Source organism: Podarcis tiliguerta (genome assembly GCF_965153285.1).
Source record: "Podarcis tiliguerta genome assembly, chromosome: 2".
In the NCBI taxonomy this organism is placed as follows: domain Eukaryota; kingdom Metazoa; phylum Chordata; class Lepidosauria; order Squamata; family Lacertidae; genus Podarcis; species Podarcis tiliguerta.
In genome coordinates this window covers 53,518,186-53,542,048 of record NC_139535.1, presented here as the reverse complement: position 1 = coordinate 53,542,048, position 23,863 = coordinate 53,518,186, and the positions used below count along the sequence as shown (strand labels likewise).

At 44.6% G+C, this 23,863-nt stretch overlaps 1 protein-coding gene and 1 long non-coding RNA gene across 7 annotated transcripts; one reads left to right on the top strand and one right to left on the bottom strand.

Moving 5' to 3' along the window:
• The first annotated feature begins 1,236 nt into the window (after positions 1-1,236).
• On the top strand, positions 1,237-23,853 carry GNAT1 (G protein subunit alpha transducin 1). Of its 6 annotated transcripts, none has more exons than XM_083429528.1 (10): positions 1,237-2,313; positions 5,638-5,742; positions 7,002-7,528; positions 8,890-8,932; positions 9,856-9,997; positions 10,511-10,668; positions 11,656-11,784; positions 12,858-12,987; positions 13,811-13,964; positions 22,229-23,832. In XM_083429528.1, the coding sequence occupies exons 3-10, from the start codon at positions 7,423-7,425 to the stop codon at positions 22,417-22,419; spliced, it is 1,053 nt and encodes a 350-aa protein (XP_083285654.1). In that variant the 5' UTR covers positions 1,237-2,313; positions 5,638-5,742; positions 7,002-7,422; the 3' UTR covers positions 22,420-23,832. The 6 variants fall into 6 exon arrangements, with proteins under 6 accessions (XP_083285654.1, XP_083285655.1, XP_083285656.1 ...); XM_083429529.1 differs by lacking the exon at positions 1,237-2,313 and adding an exon at positions 2,777-2,816 and having other exon boundaries at positions 5,655-5,742; XM_083429530.1 differs by lacking the exon at positions 1,237-2,313 and having other exon boundaries at positions 4,297-5,742; positions 22,229-22,425; positions 23,040-23,853.
• Positions 3,525-11,623, bottom strand: LOC310672415. The gene is made up of 2 exons (XR_014508551.1): positions 11,346-11,623; positions 3,525-3,780 (listed from the first exon to the last, which is right to left on the bottom strand). It is a non-coding gene; the product is annotated as an uncharacterized lncRNA (long non-coding RNA).
• Positions 23,854-23,863: the final 10 nt, after the last annotated feature.

Here is a 23,863-nt window from a genome sequence, read left to right as displayed (position 1 = left end):
ATTGTCATGGCGATAATAGTGCACAGTTGGGCCATCCCTATGTGCCATGGTCTCCACCACTATTGCACTTCCCCCAGCCTGACAAACATCTTGGTGGAGCCTGGTTGTGATTTGTAGGCCAGCATGAAGAGGCCACCCTCTGTGCATGTCATTGTTCCTGTGTAAATCAATGTCTGACCATAAACAGCTGGAAGCTACCCAGATCAGTGCTAAAATTCAGCATGCAGGGGTGGCAGGAAGGGCAGGCTTTGGGAAAATCTAGCAGGGGACAGTGCTTTTTTTTAAAAAAAACCAGTGTTATCTGGTATGGCGTACCATGACTTATTTATGTGTCTTGGCATGGTAGCCATTTAGTGTTAATAATAATAATAATAATAATAATAATAATAATAATAAAATTTTAATACCCCGCCCTCCCCAGCCAAGGCCGGGCTCAGAGCAGCTTACAAGCAATAATGAATGATTACAACTTACAAACAAAAATAAAATACAACATTAAAATAATGGAATATTAAAATGTAGCCTCATCGCAGGAGGAGAAGGAAAAGAAAAAAGAAAGAGAGGGAGGGAGGGAATCAAACTGGCTCCAAGCCAAAGGCCAGGCGGAACAACTCTGTCTTACAGGCCCTGCGGAAAGAAATCAGATCCTGTAGGGCCCTGGTCTCATGAGGCAGAGCGTTCCACCAGGCCGGAGCCAGAGTTGAAAAGGCCCTGGCTCTGGTTGAAGCCAATCTAACTTCCTTAGGGCCTGGGACCACTAGGGTGTTGTTATTTATGGACCTTGAGGCTCTCCGTGGGGCATACCAGGAGAGGCAGTCCCGTAGGTACAAGGGTCCTAGGCCGTGAAAGACTTTAAAGGTCAAAAGCAGCACCTTAAATCTGACCCTGTACTCCACCGGGAGCCAGTGTAGCTTGAAAAGCACTGGGTGAATATGCTCCCATGGCAGAGACCCCGTGAGGAGCCTCGCTGCAGCATTCTGTACCCGCTGGAGTTTCTGGGACAGCTTCAAGGGCAGCCCTGCGTAGAGCGAATTACAGTAGTCAAGCCTGGAGATGACCGTCGCATGGATCACTGTGGCCAGGTCGGGGCGGGAAAGGTAAGGGACCAACTGCTTGATGCGGCGAAGGTGGAAAAATGTCGCCTAAATGTTGGCACCCAAGACACTTTTATCAAGATAGGAATAATGGGACCTTTTAGCCAAAAAAAGGGGGATATGGAACATGGTGGCAGGAGAAATATGGGAGACACACAATGGCCACATGCATCCCACATATGCCTTAGGGGAACCTATAATGACGGGGGTATAGACACTGCATGTAAAGTTATCCGCAGCTTGTTCCCTGTTAATTTACAGAGCCATAGATCCCCCTGCTTATGAAGCAACCAGGTAAATTATTTTCTGCTGCTCCTGTTTTATGAGCAGTCGGGTCAGGAGGGGAGAAAGGGGGCAGGTGTTGGATTCCTTAGACCTGGCAGTGCCCCTCCTTGTTCTGCAGCCCACAAACAAAGGCCCCTTGTTCTGCTGGCTTCATAAAAGAGAGAGAAATCTACCTCGCCAAGGGCGTGCTAAGGCAGCCGGTTAAGCAAACACACAGGGAAATGGGGATCAGGGTCATGGTCTCATTTCCTGTCCCCCTAGGCTGAGGAAGTTTCTAAGGGGTGGGTGGGTGGAGTGGTGTCCACTAAAACAAGGATGACACAGGTCCTGAACTGCTGGCCCAGGGCTTGTTCTTCCTCAAGCCTGAAGAGGGTCTCGGGGCCTTAGCAGTCTTTTATCACCTGAAGTTTTTTTCTTGGATGCCTCAGAACTGAACCCTAAAAAGGGTAACTGAGGGGGACATGTTTGAGAGAAAGAGTTATAATGCTCAAGGATAAGTGAATGGTTTCTTGGGGCTGCTTAGGGATCATCAGCTTCACACTCAAATTCTGTCAGCTGGCTAAACTTCACGACAGATATTGAACTGGTAGTAGTAGGTAGGTAGGCCAGGCTGAAAAGGATGAGTTGTTTTCTCGGTGCTTTTAGGTTGACTGCTTTTGGTATATCTCTTGTGTGCTTTTGTTATATGAAGGACTTGCCTCAGATATGAACTTTACCTCAGAATCCCCCCTTGAGTTCCAGGTTGTTCCTTTTTTCAAGAGGGAAGAATTTTTGCACTCACTGAACAGGCCAAAGGTTTTCTGTGGAAACCACCTTGAATGGGTGTCTTCTCTCATGGCTAAGAGTTGAAACCTTTAAAACACACAGAGAGAAAACCCACATAGGCTGAAAACAGCAGCTTCTTATGGAGTTGTTGCTATCTGGCATCAGAAAGGTAAGTCCTACAGAAAGAAAGCTAGGAAAGAAACCCTACTTGGGTATTCTTCTAACATGGATTTTCATGTAGATTCTCATATCTTTCTGTATTTTCTCCATTTTTCTGTATTATGGTGTTTCTAGCAATTTTATGCTTGCACGTACACACACGCACTCCAACTCCAGCTCATGTAGGCCAAAGGTCTGAAGTGGAGACCCTCTTGTTGTGGAGGCTCCCCACATGATTTAGCACCCTGTGTTATTGGGGCTCTATGTAGTGTTGCTATCCATCCCTAGAAAAGTGTCCACTGTCCCATTTGGACTTCAAACAAGATACCTTTCTCCGCATATTCGAACTCCTCCTCAAAACACTGTGGGCTTAGGGTGAGATTCAGATAGAGCGTTTTTTCATGGGCAGGGGGTGATGAGCAAGAGAAGAGATTTCCAGAGACCCCATCCATCCATCCGTCTGGTGGAGAGCAGGGGAGATTGGGAAACAGAGTTTTTCGTGGACAGAGACTGGTGGGTCGGAGAGCGTGAACGGGCTTTTGTAAACCGTGTACCTTTGTACAGTAATGGATTGCTTTGAAGTCATTTATGCATCAGGTAAAGTAATTTTTAGGCCCCCCCCCATTCTACCTGTATTTTGTCTGACCAAAGGCAGGAGCCCTAGCTCTAAGTCACTTGGGGACCCTCCACACACAAAGGAGGTTCCTGTCTTCAGATCTTTGCCTTGCTATGAGTTGGAGGGTGATGAGGGGTGGAGTTCGAGGGCCCAAATAGAGTCCCACAGCAAGAGGGGCTAAGGGGGCATTGTCTGACCAAATGTTGTGTGAGAGAGAGAGAGTGCGATGGGGGGAGCACTGCTGCACTAAAAACTAACGACAAGAATTTTTATCCTCTTCAATTTTACCCTCTTCAATGTTACTCTGGAACTTAATCTCAAAGCAGATCCTTCCTATCTAAGTTGGCAGCATTTGACAGATCAACACTCTGACATAAGGCTCACTTTGGGAGCAGTGATGGCTGAAATAATAGTAAGCCAGCAATGGACAAGTCATTTTGCAAAGTCTCATGCAAGGAGCACATTTGTAGTGATGGTTCCCCCTCTAGTGGCAGAAAGTCACATTGTTACTTGAGGTTAAGGAAGAGAACATACTGTACGTTTGTCCTGCCATCAAGACAGGTCTCTTGTCTCTGCCTCAACTGTGGGGACATGATGCAGACCACTTTTGTTGTTTCTAGAAGACATTTTATTATGATTGGAAAGGCAAATGAATTCAAAGCTCTCTGCACTGGTCATTTGCTAAATCTCTTCTGGAGAAATCAACGTATGAGATACTGAAACTCCGTCTTTATGCTTGGGTTTCCTAAGCAGCAATATCTTGTGGGGATCCCAGTCAGCTGTTACATCTCATTCAGTGTGTTCTAAAATCCATTTTCCAGCAGCTCCTCTCAGTCAGACTGAAGCCAAATCCTGCTGGAACTGGCAAGATGATAGTGTTTGATCAGTTTCAGTGTTCATCTCCCCCAGCATCCCGTTTCCAACATGGGACAACCAGATGCTCTAGAAAGCCCACATGCAAGGCACAATGGCATCAGCCCCATCCCCTTGTTTGTCCCCAGAATCTGGCATTTAGAGATAGGTTTCACCTGTTTTAGGATTAAACCACAGAGCCTAGGACTTGCCGATCAGAAGGTCAGGGGTTCGAATCCCTGCGACAGGGTGAGCTCCCGTTGCTCGGTCCCTGCTCCTGCCAACCTAGCAGTTCGAAAGCACGTCAAAGTGCAAGTAGATAAATAGGTACCGCCCTAGCGGGAAGGTAAACGGCATTTCCGTGTGCTGCTCTGGTTCACCAGACGTGGCTTAGTCATGCTGGCCACATGACCTGGAAGCTGTACGCCGGCTCCTTCGGCCAGTAAAGCGAGATGAGCGCCGCAACCCCAGAGTCGGCCACGACTGGACCTAATGGTCAGGGGCCCCTTTACTTTTACCTTTCACCTGTTATCCTCACCCCCAAACAGGAGTGTTTTTGTTCAGGTTTCCTCCCTAATGGCCTCCTTAAGGATATTATTATCTGCTGCAACAAACTCAAGCAGGGTATTCTGTCTACTCCACCTACCGTGGTTTTCTGTATTTCTTTTCCAATTGGCACTCAACATTCTGTACGTACTGAGCATGCTGAAAATTCATTGGGCATATACTACTAATACCCACCTAGGAGGAATCTGGTTTGTTGGGGTTTTTTTGCATTTAAAAGCAGCATTATAGGCAAAAGCACCTCCAACTTAGCATGAAATGAAGAAAAATAACTGTATGGAACTATTCCGGAGTCAGCAGGTGTCAAGGGTGCTCCTTAGCCAAAGGAATGCACACAGCAGATAGTGCTTTATTGTCTCAGCTGACACAGTAGCTTCTTGGCTCTGAATACCACACAAACATGTTTAGTATCTAGGCAGCTTTTCCCAGGTCTGTGCTCTATGGAGCAGTTGCAGCAACAGAGGGCCACTCACTCTCCACTAGCTTATGTGTTTTCCCCCAGTGGGCTACGCACACACAGGCAGAGGCTGTGCGTGTGTGGAAGCTGCCTCTGCACTTCCCACCTCAATTCTCTCCTGGATCTAGGAGACAGTGGTGCGGGGGGGGGGCACCCGGAAGCACCCAGCCCTTCCCTTGCTTAGCCTGTCTATTTCTCCTCTACCCTCCAGCTCTGAAGTTTCCCCTGCCTCCAACTCTTGCCTCCTGGCTGGAACAGTACCTCACAATTCACTGCCCATTCTCCAGAGTCAACTCGTCCCACTTCCCTCAGTGCACACTAGTCAGCATTCTGCCAGTCCCTGATATTGGGTGCTGTTTCTTCTGCAGATGTCTGTACTTGTTTGGAAGATGGATCCCGAGCTCTGCTTTTTGGCAAAGGCATTCATCTTTTTTCACAAGAGTATTAGTACCTTATCTCAGGAACAAGGCAAGTCAGTATGTTTAAGTTTTCTTCCTGTATAACCAGTTTGTTTACTTAAATTCATATTATTTAAAGTTTTACATGTGCATTTTTAAAACATGGAAATAGCAGGTAAATAATACTAATAAAGATTCCTCAGCCTCAACAATGACCTTTTGTTTTATCCTTTAAACACCTACTGATTTTTTTTTCCCTTTGCTGCCAAGCATCTGTAGGCGATAAAGAAGACATTGTTCTGTAGCAGTTAGTTGATGGTCTCTTATTTTTAATGTGTTTTTATTGTATATAGACAGTCTAGTTGTAAACCACTTAAAATATTTTTATGATCTAAATATTTTTTATAAATAAATAACCGTACCCTACCCAACATCTATAACATATAGTTCAACCACATATAGAGACTTCCAAGAGGGAATAAGCAAGTTCACAAGAGACAAAAAAGAGGGAGAATGGAAGGAGGAGGAACAGAAGGAAAGGGAGCAGGGAAGGTGAGTTTTCATATTCCCTTGCAGATCTAGATCAAACAGTTCCAGGAACAATGGAATAGATAGATCTCACTCACCTCTCACCAGTTAATCCTATTGCAAACCCGATTAACCATTACTGTCCATAATAAACACATTCCATTATTATTTCCAGAGAGGTGGCCACATCGGTTTCTTGCAGCAGAAACAAGAAGAGTCTTTTGGCACCTTAAAGACTAATTAAAGTATTATGCCATAAGCTTTGGTGGACTTCATCAGATACATGAAGTGCTTTCCTGAATTGCAGGTACATCAGTATATATCTCCATGTGCATATGAACCTGCAGAAACTCACAAATTAAACAGTGCATTTAAAAACCATGTTGGGGGAATGGTTCTTTGAATTAGGCAGCACCAGGCACTCCCTGCAAGTATTCCACAAATAACTGGGTCGTAAAGGTTAAGGGACCCCTGACCATTAGGTCCAGCCCTGGCTGATTCTGGGATTGCGGCGCTCATCTTGCTTTATTGGCCGAGGGAGTTGGCGTACAGCTTCTGAATCATGTGGCCAGCATGACTAAGCCACTTCTGGCGAACCAAAGCAGCGCAGGAAATGCCATTTACCTTCCCACTGGAGTGGTACCTATTTATCTACTTGCACTTTGACATGCTTTCGAACTGCTAGGTTGGCAGGAGCAGGGACCGAGCAACGGGAGCTCACCCCGTTGCAGGGATTCGAACCACCAACCTTCTGATTGGCAAGTCCTAGGCTCTGTGGTTTAACCCACAGCGCCACTCAGTATATATTCACAGGTCAATAGCGCTTACATTTTAGCAGAGCCGGTGTAAGAGAGCACTGCAATCGAATCCGTGAGATCTGGATGCTGTTCTTAGTCAAGAACTCATTGTATGTAGATAACACTGTCCCTCACACTCATTTCTACTTCTGTCAATCACAAAAAAATCTAATTTGCATGGTGCTTTTCATGAGAATTAAAGTGTCATATTTATTAATAGTTTGGGGGTGATGTTACAAGTATTTTTTATTAGCCTCCCCATCTTGAGGTTGTGAGGGGGTTTTGTTGGGAGTTGGAATGGCCCAACCAAGCTAACTGTCCTCTTTCAAGCTGCGATAAAATCCACTCAGAAGCCAGTGAGATGGAAGCAAAAGGGCCATTTGGAAACCAATCCACTGTAGCTCTCCCTATGCTACTATAGCAGGAGGAGTGAGGTGCGACTTGGAGGGAGGGGTCTGCTTTTACAGTGTTGATGCTTCCCTCCAGGTCAAGAGCAGATAGAAAGTGGAAACTGCTGAGTTTAGCATGCGGGGGGATTTGAGGGGCTTTATCTCAGGAATAGATTTGAGCAGCTGCTGAGCAAAGCAAGTCAGATCAAATTAAGAGGCAGGTCCTGCGGGTGTATTGCTCCAGGCCCTTATTCACCTGTTCTCATTTCACATTGGCCAATACTGAACATCTGACCCCCCACCGGGTGGCAAAGTCCTCTCACCTGCAAGGCAGAAAGTGGCTGGTGCTGGAAAGGGGTGGGAGCAGCCATCAATACTGAAACATCTCTAGGGTGCAAGACTAGGAAGGTTCTGTGTGGAACACTGCTGGGCTGGACAGAAAGGCCAAACCACAGCAGGACGTGCTGGAGGTCCCACGGAGGCTTGTCGGGATCCTCTCTTGCTGAACGAAAAGGACGATGGGTGCAGGCGCCAGTGCAGAGGAAAAACACTCCCGTGAGCTGGAGAAGAAACTGAAGGAAGATGCTGAGAAGGATGCCAGGACAGTCAAGCTACTGCTTCTTGGTAAGTCCACCCCCTAAGGCTTTGTCCTTGTTGTGACTTACTTCTCCCCCTTGCTGACCCCCCCCCCCATACTCCCATTTCTTAGCACATATGAAAGCTGGTGCTGCAGATGTTGGTGGTGAATGCATCTGTACCTTTCCAACATCAGCTATTTGGATCCTCAAATTCTGAGGAATGTGCCCAATGGTAGTGCTACAGAGCCACCAAGGCATTATTGCAACTGCTCCATCCCCCTTTTCCATCTCAGTGTGGGGCTTTGTCCAGTGGCATAGTGTTTGGTTCTTATGAGGCAAGGCAAGGCTGAGTCCAAACACAACACAGGGAAGGAGGTAGCAGTACACACACACACACACACACCGTACCCTGCCCTTAGCTGTGATGCCCTCATCATTGTGTGTGTGTGTGCCTGCATTGCAGCTAAGCTGCCCATGGCCCAGATCATGTTATCTCTGCCATAAAGGTGAGCAGTGCTTAAGCAATCTTAACCAAAGCCTTTGGGCCCAGGTAATCCTCCACAGCTCACTTGCTGCAGCACCAGCATAGATCCATGTCTGGAGGGAAGTTCATTATAAGGAAAGAAAGAAAAGACATGCCCTGTGAATTGGATCACTCACAGGGCCACCATGACCTCGCAGCCCAAGTCAGCAAAGCTATTACGACTGCTGTCACCATACTTGGAATAGTTATCCTCCCCCCTTCTACCATACCATGCTCTTCCCCTCCCTTCCCCAAACTTGACATGTATCCGTCAAAGTTTGGAAAACCTAAAAGAGGTAGATAGGTAGGCTTGTCAACTGACCCCAAACCCCAGCCTGGACTGTTCCTGGACATTTAACTGCCCTTCAGTCTGCAGTGATTGGCAATTAAAGTGCTTTTCACAGCAGTGGGGTACCTGCTGTAAGTATCTGCACATTGAGAAGCTGTTAAAGGCACAGCTACAATGGCTGGTTGGAAACTGGCATCCCTAGATGATTCAAGGCCTCTGGTTGTTTAATGTTGTATTCATCCCCAAAGTGTATTAAAAGCAAAACCGCTAACATGCTTCATGAAGCCATATCTTGCAGCTGCGAAGGCAAAAACTGCTAAGGAGGTTTGGATTGTGTATTCTAAACATATCCAGGGCAGGCTGTGTGTCATATATAGCTCTGTCCTCCAACATTGGACAATGGTCTGGGGGTGGGGAGCAACAACCCGAGGAACTACCCCTGCTGCCCCCATCCTTCACTCAGCCTCACCCACTTCGCCTCACCATAAACCTCCCAGCAGGTCATTTCTTGTGGATTTTGTGTCATAGATGAAATTAAGTTTTTGAGTCAAATACAGATTATAATCTCTTTTCCTTTCTATTTTTCCCTCACCAGGAGCTGGAGAATCAGGGAAAAGTACCATTGTCAAGCAAATGAAGTATGTGTGTGCACAGGCAGCTATTCCTTGCCCACTACAACAACTCTTAAAGAGTGATAGTGAAACTGTACTAATAGGAATTCCTTAGCATACCCAATTGCATTCTCCTCTGGAAGAGACTGGTAATGCAGAAGTTCAGACCGCCCCCTTCTTACAAGGCCACTTCACATACTATGTTTTTAGGTGCGCACCCATGATGATTTAAGTGAACACCTAAAAGCACAGTGTTTGTACACAACAAACATGTTTGCACATACAAGTACATCCTTCAAGGTGCGGATTACTGCTCCCTGTAAAGCGTGTACTCTTTGCCAGCAGCTGGAGGGGAATGCAGTCAAACATGCTGGGAAAGAACTGCTGGCTGGCTTTCTGCATTGTTTTTATCTCCATGGTAGGTAATTTCCTCTTAAGAGTTGGGAGAGGAAGAAGGGAAAATTAGCTGGTCACCTTCCCACCCGCAGCTTTCCCTAGACCTAGAGACATTTCCTCCACACACACTATTCCAAAGGTTTCTTTCTGGCAACATATTCTGAAGCCATTTCTAAAATCTTTGTTCTTCATGGTGGATTTTCTTGACTCCCGTCTAACCAGACAGTACTGCTAAACTTTTCATGGCCCTGGAGAGACCTAAGCTGGTAGAGGCCTTTCTGACACATGCTGCAGAACAAATTGTTGTTGTTGTTGTTGTTGTTGTTGTTGTTAACAACCCACCCTTCACTCTGAAGTCTCAGGGCAGGTTACAGCATTAAAACACTGCAGTATAGAGTCATGTGCTGGAATGGCTCCAATGCCAAGCTAAGTGTCTGTCATCTCTGGCCTCTGGCCCCATTAGCTGGCCTCTCAGCAGTTCCCTCCCTGCCCAACATCCTTTAGCACACTAGTCAAGACCTGCTGGATTGATTTTCTGCCCTTACCTTTCACAGAATTATCCATCAGGATGGTTATTCATTAGAGGAATGCTTGGAGTTCATCTCCATTATTTACAGCAATACTTTGCAGTCCATGTTGTCCATTGTGAGGGCCATGGGCACACTCAACATCCAGTATGGAGACTCAGCCAGGCAGGTGAGTCACTGAGGAGTGGACTTTCTCCCAATGGGAATTAAAAAAAGGTAAAGGTAAAGGACCCCTGACAGTTAAGTCCGGTCATGAACGACTCTGGGGTTGCGGTGCTCATCTTTCTTTACTGGCTGAGGGAGCCAACATTTGTCCACAGACAGGTTTTCCGGGTCATGTGGCCAGCATGACTAAGCCGCTTCTGGCAAAACCAGAGCAGTGCGCAGAAATGCTGTTTACCTTCCTGCTGGAGTGGTACCTATTTATTTATTTGCACTTTGACGTGCTTTCGAACTGCTAGGTTGGCAGGAGCAGGGACTGAGCTCACCTCATCGCGGGGATTCAAACCGCCGACCTTCCAATCGGCAAGCCCTAGGCTCAGTGGTTTAACCCACAGTGCCCAAAGGGAATAGTCATCTATTAATTAATCTATTTATTGTTATCATAATCTGAGGCTGATTTAAAGGGAAGGGCATTGGGGTGCTTTATTGCACTTAACTTTGCCTCCTTTCTCAAATGCAGGATGATTCCCGGAAGCTGCAGCACTTAGCAGACACCATTGAAGAAGGCTGCATGTCAAAGGAGATGTCTGACATTATCTGCCGGCTCTGGGAGGACACGGGCATCCAAGCCTGCTTTGAGAGGGCCTCAGAGTATCAGCTGAATGACTCAGCTGGCTAGTAGGAACCCATTGCTTACACCCCTTGAGGCAAAGGCCCCTTGGGGCAAAGTTACCACAGGAGTGCAATTCTATTTATTTCATTTATGAATCGCTTCCCATGAAGCTTCTCAAAATGATTTCACAATGCAATAAAAACATCAGTAAAACAACTGCATATACAAAAACAGTTAAAACAATATACAGAGACAAAACTTAAAATCTAATGCATATAATGACTAAGGCTTTTTAAAAAAATCCTCTTAGAAGGCTTGTTGAAAGAGGAAATCATCTTCAACGGCCACTGAAAAAGCAGCAGAGATGGCAACGACTGGGTGCGCCTGGAGTCACACATCTCTTCCCACTGAATTAACATAGTTGCATGTTTGGGAACTTTCTTAAGACATTTATATTTGTGCATCTCTGACTGAGAATATGCCTGCTCCATAGGGAAGCCCAGCAAGCAGAGAAATCTAGGGGAGAGAACGTCCTTATGCTCAGCCACTCTTGGGCAGCCTTCACCTGCTGCAACTGGCAAGGTGCTTCCCTAAGAAGCAGAAACTTGAAAGGTAATTCAAGAAGGAAGGCTGAGATCAGGAAACTTCAGCTTTGCTGAATTTGAGCAGTACAGCAGCCACCTTCCTGCTGCTGATTCTTTAAGAACAATTTTATTTTTTTCTGATATAACCTGCTACTCACCTTGTCCAACACACATGACCACAGGAAACATAGGAAGCTGCCTTATACTTAAGACCATGGATCCATTTGGCTCAGTATTGCCTAGACTTAGTAATGTCTACGCTGACTTGCAGAGACTCTTCAGGGCTTCAGGCAAGAGTCTCTTCCAACCCTTCTTGGAGAGATGCCAGAGTTTGAGCCTGCCAGCATGCAGAGCAGGTGTTCTGCCCCTGAGCCCTGGTCCTTCCCCATTGTGACTGCCCACTCTGAAGACCAGAGGTCTCTCAGGTCTAGTTCACATGGTAACCCTGGTACCTTTCTCTGTTCACAGTTACCTGAGTGACCTGCCACGACTAGTGGCCCCTGGATATGTCCCCACAGAGCAGGATGTTCTCCGCTCCAGGGTTAAGACCACGGGCATAATTGAAAGCCAGTTTTCCTTCAAGGACCTCCACTTCAGGTATTGTATGGCTGTGGCTGGCAGACAAGCGGCCAATAAGGAAGATTGCAAAAGAGGGTGGATCACACATCTGTGGAAGCAGTTGCCATGGAGCAACTGGTACAGCATTGTAATGAAAGGCATGAGTTTTGACTCCCCCTCCCAATCCACCACTGGAACTCCCAATTCAGCCATGAACAGGCCAATTGGTTTTAGGCAAGCTGCTCCCTCCTGGCCTCCCCACTTCCACCTGTAGTATGATTATATTGACCTGCTTTATAGCGCTGTACTAATGTACAGGAAGGGCTTTGGGCAATTAGGAAAAACCATTCCATAAGTACCAAGTATTATCACTATTAGTGCACTGTGGAGGGATGTAATTTAGTTAACCTCTTCTCCATTTTACATCATTCCGGGGACACTTTCAATCTTTCCTTTTTGTACGCCAAAGGTCGGACAATAAATCAGTATAGCAGTAGGGGCTGCCACCTATTTAAGAGAGCCAGTGAGGTGCAGTGGTTAGGCAGCCAGCTGGGATGGGGGCGGGGATGGTCCCAGGTTAAAATCTCCACTCAGTTAAGAAGAATGTCACTGGGTGACCTTGGGCAAGTCTGTATTGTTCAGGTGAAAGTACCCCAGAGGGTTGTTGGAAGGGGGAAATGCAAGTTGAAAACTCTGTTTCCTTTAATATCTTGTACCTCTGTTGTTCATGTAATGGATAAACCAGCACAACCCTGATAAGTATACACAATGGTGTAGTTAGGTGGTTTTAGATTTTGGGCTCAGTGGCCTTACCAGAGGGGGCGGAGGTTGGGTGTCTCTTTAGATGCTCCTGTGTATTACTTCACTCACTTCAAACTCTGGGAAGCCATCTCTGCTGTGCTTGTCCCCTCGCCATTCTCACTCAGTCCCAGAGATAATAAATGCTCCCCCGTCCAATCTGACGATCAGCTCTTCATTCACCTCGCTGTTAAGGACCACGTTTTGGGGGCCCTATGGCTCACTGCAGAACTTTCCCCATCAATTTGCAGTAACACATTGGGGGACTGCTGGGGAAGGCTGTTCAGAAGGGGCCTGTCTTAACTTCCTGGCAGGATGTTTGATGTGGGCGGCCAGCGCTCAGAACGCAAGAAGTGGATCCACTGCTTTGAAGGAGTCACTTGCATCATCTTCATTGCTGCCCTCAGCGCCTACGACATGGTCCTGGTGGAGGACGATGATGTGGTAAGTAGCACCTCAAGGTATATTAAGACCTTTTAGACTTTGGCTGCCAGGATTTGTAAATAGGCATGGCGGATTAGTGGCAGAGGTAGTGTTCTGGAATGGTTACAGTGTCAGTCTGGGGAGATCAGCGTTCAAGTCCTCGCTAAGCCATGAAGCTCACTGGGCAAGTCACTCTGCTTAACCTACCTCAAAGGGTTGTTGTGAGAATAAAATGGGTGAAGGGGACGGTGCCCTACAGCTGCCATGAGCTCATAGAAGAAAACATGGAGTATAAATAAGACATACCATATTTTTCTGTGTTTAAGACGATGTTTTTTTTAATTATAATTATATGTTAAGAATTGGGGGGTTGTCTTATACACGGATAGTGTAGGGGGGGCAATTAGTGGAGGCTTGGAACAGGAGATTGTCACCAGCAATAGGTAGGGTGATTGGTGGCTATGGCAAGGCCTGTTGGCAATTGGCTGCTGCTCCAGCGATTGGGCGGGCGGTTGGCGGCTGCTGGCGGCTAGCGGCCAGACAATTGGTGGCTTTGGCAAGCGATCCCCCCCCCCCAATAGCTCAACAACTCTGGGCAATTTCCCTCCACTTGGGGTCTCAAAAAATAGAAAAATATGGTAAGTAGTGCTAAGACTGAACTGGCTGTGGCATATCATTGTGAAATGACCTAAAGGGGATTAGGATAGTGTTACAGAATGCACCTTCTGTACATTTAGGACACAGTTTTTGCCTACTGAAAGACAGAGGAACAATGTTTCTGATAAAATCTGGTTTAGGTCTATGTTGAAATTGAAGGTCTTTCTAACCCTGCCTTCCCTTCCAGAATCGCATGCATGAGAGCCTGCACCTCTTCAACAGTATCTGCAACCACCGCTACTTTGCCACCACCTCCATTGTCCTTTTCCTCAACAAGAAAGACGTTTTCCAGGAAAAGATCAAGAAGGCACACCTCAGCATCTGCTTTCCAGATTACGATGGTGAGTTCCCAGCGTGCAACATCCACATTGGTGTGGCTACAGCATCTTCTAGCAGGGGTGGGGCACTGACAGCCCCCCAGATTCTGTTGGATATCAACTCCCATCAACCCTAGCTAGCATGGCCAGTGTTGGAGGATTATAGGTGTTGCAGTCTAGCTCTTGGATAGCTCAGTAGGTTAGAGTGGGGTGCTGATAACACCAGTGTTGCTGGTTCGATCCCCACATGGGACAGCTGCATATTCCTGCATTGCAGGGGGGTTGGACTAGATGATCCTCAGGGTCCCTTCCAACTCTATGATTCTATGAGCATCTGGAGGGCCACAGGTGTCCTATCCCTTGTCTCCTAGTGAGCAGAAATGGTAGATGCAGGAAGAGAGTTTTCTTTTTTTTAATTCTGAAAAACGCTTCAGAAGCTGAACACCAGCAAGGTTGACTAGTTTCAGACTGGTCTGGCATTTTTATCAAATAAGCATTAAGATAGAAATGGAAAATTGCATACATTTAGATTAAGTAAGGAGGAAATAAATGACCAAGGGCTGTACCATCATCCCACCCGCCTTTCCAAGAAAGATGGTGGTACTAAATGAGGACTATAATATCACAATGAAGCAATTTTAATTTATTTATCTCCACAAAGGCTCCCTCTTATCAACCTATACGGTCACATAATGCATTTGGTACAACTGACACCATACAAAGATGGCCCAAGGAACACATTATTTTTGCAGGTGGCCTAACCATGTTAGAATTCATGAGTTCAGCCATGTTGACTTTCTGAATGACACCCACTTCTATTATTTCATGGAGCTGTTAACAACACTCCTCTATTTTCTTGGGTGGGTGCTGCATTAATCATGTGACTGGGGATGGGGAGGGCCGCAGGCGGGAATGGGAAAAGTTGGCCCTTTGTGCCCCCGGTGGAGAGCTTCGTGCTGTCGTGAACTTTTACTACAGGGAGAAAATAGACAAAGTATTTCATTTGCTCCCTTGGGCAAAAGGAACAAGTTACTTTCTGTAATCTATGGATATTATCTTGCAGGGAGGTGGTGGGTGTTCCTTTTTGTGGAAAAACCCAAAAACAAATATGTTTTGGAAAAGAGGCCACTAGGGGGCCTCGGTGCTCTGTGAAACATGACACTCCTCTGCCACGTAAACCAGAACCCGGCATCTCCAGTGATCTTCCAAGGGCTGTGTGACAGACAGAACTTTTTTTTTTTTTAGTTTTCACACTTCTGTCTTGCCTATTATTCCTCATTTTAGTCTTTAAAATTGCTTTCCTCCAGACTTCCGGAGGCGGCGCGAAACCGTGATGGCGGACCTCTTCGAGCTCTGAAGAGGGGCACCGCAGAAAAGGGTTGTTTCGCTACGGCGCAGCGGCAACCCATCAAGAAAAACCACGGACAGAGAGAGTCCGTGGCCGTGGGACTCGGCGGGCACCTGGAGCGACCCCAAATTCGCGGAAGGGACCCCGTAAGGGGCTCCGGAGTGAAGGAGGGGGAGCGGTGCTGTGAGTTCATCGCTCTTTCTGCGGAGGCGAAGCCGCGCGGCTGTCACGGATGAGCGCTGACCTTTCTTCCAAAAAATACTACTCTGAAACAGCAAACCCGTGAGTAAGGACTTAAGATTTGTTACAATAACTTGAAGAAATTTGGCTGAAACCGGGAGACGAGAAAGAGGAAGTCCGTCTTCCGGCACTGCTTATAAGATCAAAGCAGACTGTTTAAAGAGCGGAAAGCGCTGTGAACAGGGAAGCTTTAAGGCTTTAAAGTGGGACTTTCGTGCACACTTGAAATTCTATTCTTAAAGGAAGAAAAAATACAGTTTAAATTGGACTTGGAGCGGTCCCCCATGGGGCGAGGGAAGACTCTAACCCCAAATCTTCGGGTGGCCGGGTGAAGTTGCTTGACTGCGGAACTGTTACAAACTTCCAGATACTTTTGTAACTGAAGTGCAACTTTTGGGCTTACTTAGTTTGAGTGGATACAATTGCAGGCACCTTGTTGGAACATTGTTAAACGTTTTAAAGTGCTCTGCAGGACTTTTTTCTTAGTGTTTTGGAACTAACTTGCTTTTAAAATTGTTTTTGAAAACGGAAACTTTAATGGCGGAAAAGTTACCTTCTTCTTACTAACTTTTGGTGGCACTCCCCCTAGAGGACATTGGATAACAAAGGCCTGGGAAAAGCTTTTTTGCTTACTTTCTTTCTCCAGACTGTTTATAAATTTGGACTTGTCTTTCCCATGGGATTACAACATCTGACCTTGAACATTGACTGATGAGTGGTACAGGAAAGACAAGAGCAGCCAAAGCTAAGGAAGCTAAGGAAAAAGAAAAAGCAAAAAAGCAGGCACAGCTTTTGCAAACAACTTTAACTCAGGGACGTAGACTATCAGTGCCTGCTGTGCTTGCAACACAAAAAGTAGAAAGTGAAAAGCCTGAAAAATCTGAAGAGGAAGATATGGCATCAGGAGGAGCAGAGGCAGCACTGAAACAAGTTTTGGAACAATTGTCAACATTAAATCAAAAAATTGATAACCAATCAACAAAAATTGACCAAGCTACATCCTCGATCCAGAAATTGACAGATCAGGTTTCCCAACACACCCAAGCAATTGAAAAATTGCAAGGAGCAACGGAAGAGAACCGTAAATTGGCAGGGGAAGCCGTTGAAATTGCAACATCAGCTAAAAAAGAGGTTGAGGAAGTTAAAGCAGAAGTCAAGCCTCTGCATAAACAGATAGGGGACCAACAAACCTATCTCTCTTTGGTGGAACTGAAAAACTGGGAGACTAATCTTAGGCTTAGGGCGGTCCCAGAAATCGAACAAGAAGATTTGATTGGATTTTTGACAACAGAATTTTCAAAGTTCTGGGGCTTAAAAGAAGAAAGTGATTTTAAAATAGTATCGGCTTTTCGACTGGGAAGATTGGTAAGAAAAGATAGATCTAGAGACTGTCTAATAGCTTTGAGATCAAGAGAGGAGAGAGACAAAATATTAGGCCTACACTTCAAAAACTCAATTGAGATACAAGAGAAAAGGGTGGAAATCTACCGAGATATTCCTAAACAGCTATTGGATCTGAGAGCCACCTTTTCAGAATTGGCTAAGTTGTTGAGACTTAACTCAATCCCTTATAGGTGGGAGTTCCCACAAGGACTATCATTTACTTACAAACAGAAGAAGGTTAGAATAAGATTACCAGAGGATCTACAAAAGTTCCAGCACGACCACGGAGAAGATCTCCAAAAAGAAGCAGCAGCCCTTTGGCCTATACTTAAACCAGGACCCACTCTGCCAGCAGGCGGAGGGACGCCTAAACCCTCGGAATTAGAGGAAAAAGAAGATACACCGCTCTAGGTGTAACAGAATAGTTCAGGATGTCTCTGCAGCTACTCAGTTGGAATATAAATGGCGGAAATTCCCCGGAGAAAAGAAGGAAACTGTTTCATATATTGAAGAAAGAACAATTGGATATTATTTGTTTACAAGAAACCCATGTGACCAGGCTCCACAGGAAAGTTTTGGTCAACAAAAGACTAGGCCAAGAGTTTATTTCCTCAGACAAGGTAAAGAAAAGAGGAGTGGTGATTTATGCTAAGGAGAGCCTGATACCTAAATTTTTATTCAAAGATGAATATGGAAGAATTCTGGCAATTGAAATCCAGACCCAAGGAGAAAAAATATTGATACTAGGAATTTATGCTCCAAACGACGGGAAATCAGAATTTTTCAAGAAGCTGCATGAGACGCTGCTGGACTATCTGGACTATGCTAACATCATAATGATGGGAGACATGAATGGAGTGGTGTCTACACATATGGATAAGTCTTATAACCAAAATCTAACATTAGACGGCAGACTGCCTAAAACTTTTTTTGAAATGACTGACAATCTGGATTTGATTGATATATGGAGGACAAAGAACCCCCTAGGTAAAGAAGGAACTTTCTTCTCTGAGGCCCACCTGTCCTGGTCAAGGATCGACCAAATCTGGACCTCCAGGGGGCTGGCACCCAAGACTAAAAAGGTGGAAATCTGCCCAAAAACATGCTCCGACCACAACGCTCTGAAATTAGATCTCAGACTTACTCAAACCGGTTCCTTCAGATGGAGAATGAATGACACTCTTTTAAGAGATCAAGAGATTGTGAAAAAGGCCCAAAAAACATTAAAGGACTATTTTGAGATAAATTTGAATACTACAGTAGAAAAAAGAACGATCTGGGACGCAAGCAAAGCTGTCATGAGGGGGTTTCTGATACAACAGAATACAATTAAGAAGAAGCTCTGGAATGGAAAGAAAGATAAAATACTGGAGAAAATACATCAAGGAGAGAAAAAATTGAGAACTAAACCAAAGTCAAAGGATCTGTTGAGAGAAATTAAATTCCATCAAGCAGAATATTCAAAATTGATTAATCAGGAGATTGAATGGAAAATAAAACAGATGAAGCAAAGATCCTTTGAATCAGCAAATAAATGTGGAAAGCTGCTAGCTTGGCAGCTGAAAAAAAGACAAAAGTTGAATACAGTTACAAATCTAGAGATTGAAGGAAGAACGGTGCAGAAACCAGAGGAAATTAGGAAGTGCTTCCACAGATATTTTAAAGAACTTTATGTACAGGGGCCTCAGAAAGAATCAGAGATAGATCATTTTTTAAAGACAAATGGACTATCAAAAATAACTCAAGATAAAAGATCAATCTTGAACTCTACAATAACCACCCAGGAAATTGAAAGTGCCATTCAGAACATGCAACTAGGCAAATCTCCAGGCCCGGATGGGCTTACCTCCAAATACTACAAGACTTTGAAAGACTATTTAACACAACCCTTGTTGGAGGTATGCAACCAGATCATGGATGGGAAGAGGGCACCAGAAACGTGGAAAGAAGCGTTCATCACATTGATACCTAAGATAGAATCTGAAAAGACTCAACTCAAGAACTACCGCCCCATCTCACTCCTGAATGTGGATTACAAAATATTTGCAGACATTTTGGCAAGTAGACTTAAAAAAGTTTTAATTGAAGTAATTCACAAAGACCAAGCAGGCTTTCTCCCTGGTAGACATTTATATGAGAATACCAGAAACATCATCGATATTTTGGAACTTTTACAAACTAACAGGAACACAAGGGCGGTGTTAATTTTTGTTGATGCGGAGAAAGCATTTGACAATATATCTTGGATGTTCATGAAGAAAAACTTGGAAGGGATGGGAGTGGGGCGGGGGTTTGAAAATGGGTTACGAGCAATTTATTCAGAGCAAAAGGCCAAATTAATAGTGAACAATGTGGTGACGGAGGAGTTCAAAATTGAAAAAGGGACACGACAAGGGTGCCCTCTATCCCCTCTTTTATTCATTTCAGTCCTGGAGGTGCTATTGAACATGATAAGGGAGGACCGGCTGGTACAAGGGATAGAGGTCGGAGTGAAACAATATAAACTTAAAGCTTTTGCAGATGACCTAGTTTTGACATTGCAGGAGCCAGAATCCAGTACAAAAAGAGTTCTTGAACTTATATCTGAGTTTGGTCAGGTGGCGGGGTTTAAGTTGAACAAACAAAAAACCAAGGTTTTGACCAAGAATTTGACACTTACAGAAACAGAGGGGTTTCAGAGAGAAACAGAATTAAATGTGGTAAAGAAAGTGAAATACCTAGGGATCTATTTGTCTTCCAAAAATTTGAATTTATTTAAGGACAATTATGAAAAATGCTGGTTGGAAGTAAAGAAGGATTTAGAAATTTGGTCAAGATTGAAACTTTCCTTGTTGGGAAGGATTGCAGCAATTAAAATGAATGTATTGCCGAAAATGTTATTCTTGTTTCAAACCCTACAGATCGTGGACAGAGAGGAATGTTTTGGAAAATGGCAGAAGGATATATCTAAGTTTGTCTGGCAGGGCAAAAAGCCCCGAATAAAGTATAAAATATTAACTGATTCAAAAGAAAGAGGGGGGTTTGCCCTGCCGGATTTGAGGTTGTACTATGAAGCTGCAGCCTTCTGCTGGCTGAAAGATTGGTTTTTGCTAGAAAACACCGACGTCCTAGATCTGGAAGGTTTTGATAATGCATTTGGTTGGCATGCATATCTATGGTATGACAAGGTTAAAGTTCACAAATTGTTTAAAAGCCATATTGTCAGAAAAGCGATTTTTGCAGTCTGGATGAAATATAAAGACTTATTAGAGAGTAAAACACCGAGGTGGCTATCACCGGTGGAGGCCAAAGCTCGAAAAAGACCCAATATGGAGGCCTATTGGCCGAAATATTGGGAATTAATTGAAAAAATTGGAGACGGTTGGAAGTTGCAGAGCCAGGACAAATTAAAAAACAAGGTGCGAGATTGGTTACATTATGCTCAAATTCAAGAGGTTTTTAAAATGGATAAAAAGGTTGGTTTCCAGGAGGGGAAATCGAAACTAGAGACAGAATTGTTAGAACCAAAGACCAAGATTTTATCTAGAATGTATAACTTGCTGCTTATGTGGAACACACAGGATGAGACAGTTAAATCTGCTATGATAAAATGGGCACAGGATGTTGGACATAATATTATGTTTGAAGACTGGGAAAGGTTATGGAACACCGGAATGAAATTCACGGCATCTAGTGCCTTGAAGGAAAACATTATGAAAATGATATACCGGTGGTACATGACCCCAGTCAGGCTAGCCAAGATGCATCACCTGTCTGACAACAAATGTTGGAAGTGTAAGGAAGCAGAGGGGACTTTCTTCCATCTCTGGTGGACCTGCCCAAAAGTGAAGGCCTTCTGGGAAATGATTTATAATGAATTGAAAAAGGTATTTAGGTATACCTTTCCTAAGAAACCAGAGGCCTTCCTGTTGGGCATGGTGGACCAGAAAATGTCAAAGAAAGATAGAACTTTGTTTATGTACGCTAGCACAGCAGCAAGAATACTCATTGCAAAGAGTTGGAAGACACAAGATTTGCCCACGCTGGAGGACTGGCAGACGCAGTTGATGGACTACATGGAGATAGCTGAACTGACCGGCAGAATCCGAGATTTGGATAAAGAAACAATTGAGGAGGACTGGGGAAAATTTAAAGATTATCTGAAAAAATATTATAAGCTGTATGAATCCTAAGAAAGTGCATGATTAGGAAACGTTAAGCTTCTGCGAATATGATTAAGTAAATGGTAAAATTAGTGATAAAAGAGAAAAGGAGACAATTTAAATTGAATATGTTATGTTTATTTTAAAGGTATTGAAATTGAGATATAATATATTGTATTTGGATACATAACATTCGAAAGTTACAACAAGGTATGAAATAAGGTAACAAAATGCTGACATTGTTAATGCAAAGAACGCAGAATCGGAAGGGGTGGGGAAGTCCAAGTTTTATTTTGTTTTTGTTGTTAAAAAAGAGAAAATTTGTTTCTTGTAACTACTTTATTTGTTTATAAACCTATAAAATTATGGAAAGAAACGCAATAAAAAAATTTATAAAAAAAAAAATAAAATTGCTTTCCTCCAGCTCCTACCAAATGCAGGCACTTCAAATGTGGTGTGCTTGGTGTGGTCACGGTTAAAAAGCTGAATGCATGCCAAACTCCTCTTGACTTTTTTTTTTTTAAGGATTAAAAAATATCAAGCTTTTAAATAAAAAAGCATGATTATTTGAATCCAAGAAAGTTCTAATGCACCATTTGAAAGGCTGGAGAACCCTGGAAAGCTGCACAAACTTAGCGGTCCCCACACCCCTTTCACCAAATGAGCAAGTTTTTAGGAAGAAGCTGTCCTACAAATGTCAGATGAGGTTTATATGAATGACGAGGGCCCCTAAGATATGCAGAACCAGAAGTTACCTGGGGAATTACAGAACATCGAAAGGGATGTTCTCTGAGCAACAGAAATGTGGGTACAGAGCACTTCCCACAGAGGAACTTTTGCTACAATTATTGCTGTCATGTCTAACAAAGTGATTAAACTGCAGCAGCTGCCGTACTCTGCATGGCAGAGATTGGGATAAATTCTACACAGCCTGAAGTCCAGCAAGTTTCAGGTTTAGCGTCATGGACAGGGGGCACGTCATAGTTGTGTCCAATCTCAACCTGCCCCGGGAGGCATGTGTCACGATAAATAATTAGAGCCCTGCCTCATTTGTGGATGGAGGATGATTCTGAGGCAGGAGGTATCATGTGGAAATGTGTAGAGGCAGATTTTAAAACACCAATTCCTAAGTGAAGCTGCTCTCTGATACCATCCCAGCATCCGTGTCTATACAGGGTCCAATACCTACGAGGATGCTGGTGCCTACATCAAGGTGCAGTTCCTGGAGCTGAACATAAGGAAAGATGTAAAGGAAATCTACTCCCACATGACCTGTGCCACAGACACCCAGAATGTCAAGTTTGTCTTTGATGCTGTCACTGACATAATCATCAAAGAAAATCTGAAGGATTGTGGCCTTTTCTGACTGCAGGTGGGTTTTTCTCCCTGGTCGGTCAGCTCTATGCAGTGGGTAAGCCAAGACCCCACTTTCCTAGTGCAAATGGTCAGGTGGACCCTGTTGTATTATTTGATTGTGCAATGAGAAGTAAAGCAGCCTTCTGTAGCAGAGCAAGGCAGACTCTTGGCATCACCACTGAACCATTTGCAGGGGGGTGGAGTGGGAGGCCTGTATCCCAAAATTGGAGGATAAATACTTTGCACATAGAAGGTCAAAGATCACAGTTCAGTGTCTGACATCTCCAGTTTGGTAGTAGGTGATGTGAAACCACACTGGTCTGAGGCCCTGAAGAACTGCTCCCAGGGAGAGCAAATGAGTTTTAGACAAGCAACTTGGCCAAGTAAGCAATGAATTCCCATGGTCCCTTAACAACAACAGAGGGCAAGGCCCAAGCCCTGCTTGTGGGCATCTGTGCGGAGCTGTGTTTGCCGATATGCAGAGCAGGATGTTGGACTAAATAGATCCTTGCTCTGAGCCAGCAAAGCTATTCGGTTACTAGGATAGGGTAGGCCAAAGTGGCTTTCAAGAAAAACTAGTTACTAAGTGGGATCTTTGTTCCTCACTTTGTACACCTTTTCTCTCTCTAGGTATTCCTGGCCCTTCTGGTGAAATGCAGCATTGCAAATTCAGCAGTGTGAAAGGGAAGATTTCCCCTCACCTGAGCTTATGCACTCATTCGCATCCATTCTTGCATGCTGCCTGGCTATAGTGATCCACAGATGGGGAAAGGAGTTTCTCCCTCATCTGAGCTAAGCCAGACAAAAGATTCTCCATCCCGTCATGGGCGTTTAATTGACCCTCTGGAGTTGGAACTCTGAGATTACTAGGCAGCTTCCAAATTACACCCCAGGAGTGTTGACCGCTACCTCTTCCTTGACACCCAGGAAAAGCAGGCAAGAGCTTCATTCTGGTAACTCACTTTCTACCTAAGCCATCTCTGTGGTGTGGGAGTTGTTAAGCGTGTATGGAGTTTCCTCCCATACTGGGCTTGTTTGCGGAGTCCTGACAGTTTAGGAAACCTTTTTCTTTCTGTCCCCTTATTTCTGCTCTTGTAAATAGTGGGCACTTGCTAGGCTTCTTATAGGTGTACTAGGGCACTAACACACCTGTGCACACAGGGTGCTGCAGTAGCACAAGTAGATGGAGAGGGATTTGAGCCTTTACACAAGGTGCAAAAGCTTGAAAACCAAACTCCTGGTCAAGGCACAAGTCAAAATCCTAGAGCTATCCGTAATACAAAATTTAAGTTTTAATTTTTGCTTAAATGGCATTTTCTTAGCATGGCTCGCTAGTGAAGCCTTTTCTTTGTTTCACTGGGGGGGCTGGCTCTGTAATTATCTGTAGCAGCACCAGCAGTATGTGCCCAAACACAATGACCTCACAATAAAGTAATAAGTACAATTTTTTTTAT

Coding starts and splice junctions, on each gene's coding strand:
- GNAT1 (XM_083429530.1), top strand. CDS start 7,423: ATGGGTGCAGGCGCCAGTGCAGAGGAAAAACACTCCCGTGAGCTGGAG. Junction 9,998..10,510: donor ATGGAGACTCAGCCAGGCAG/GTGAGTCACTGA, acceptor TCTCAAATGCAG/GATGATTCCCGGAAGCTGCA. Junction 11,785..12,857: donor TTCAAGGACCTCCACTTCAG/GTATTGTATGGC, acceptor ACTTCCTGGCAG/GATGTTTGATGTGGGCGGCC.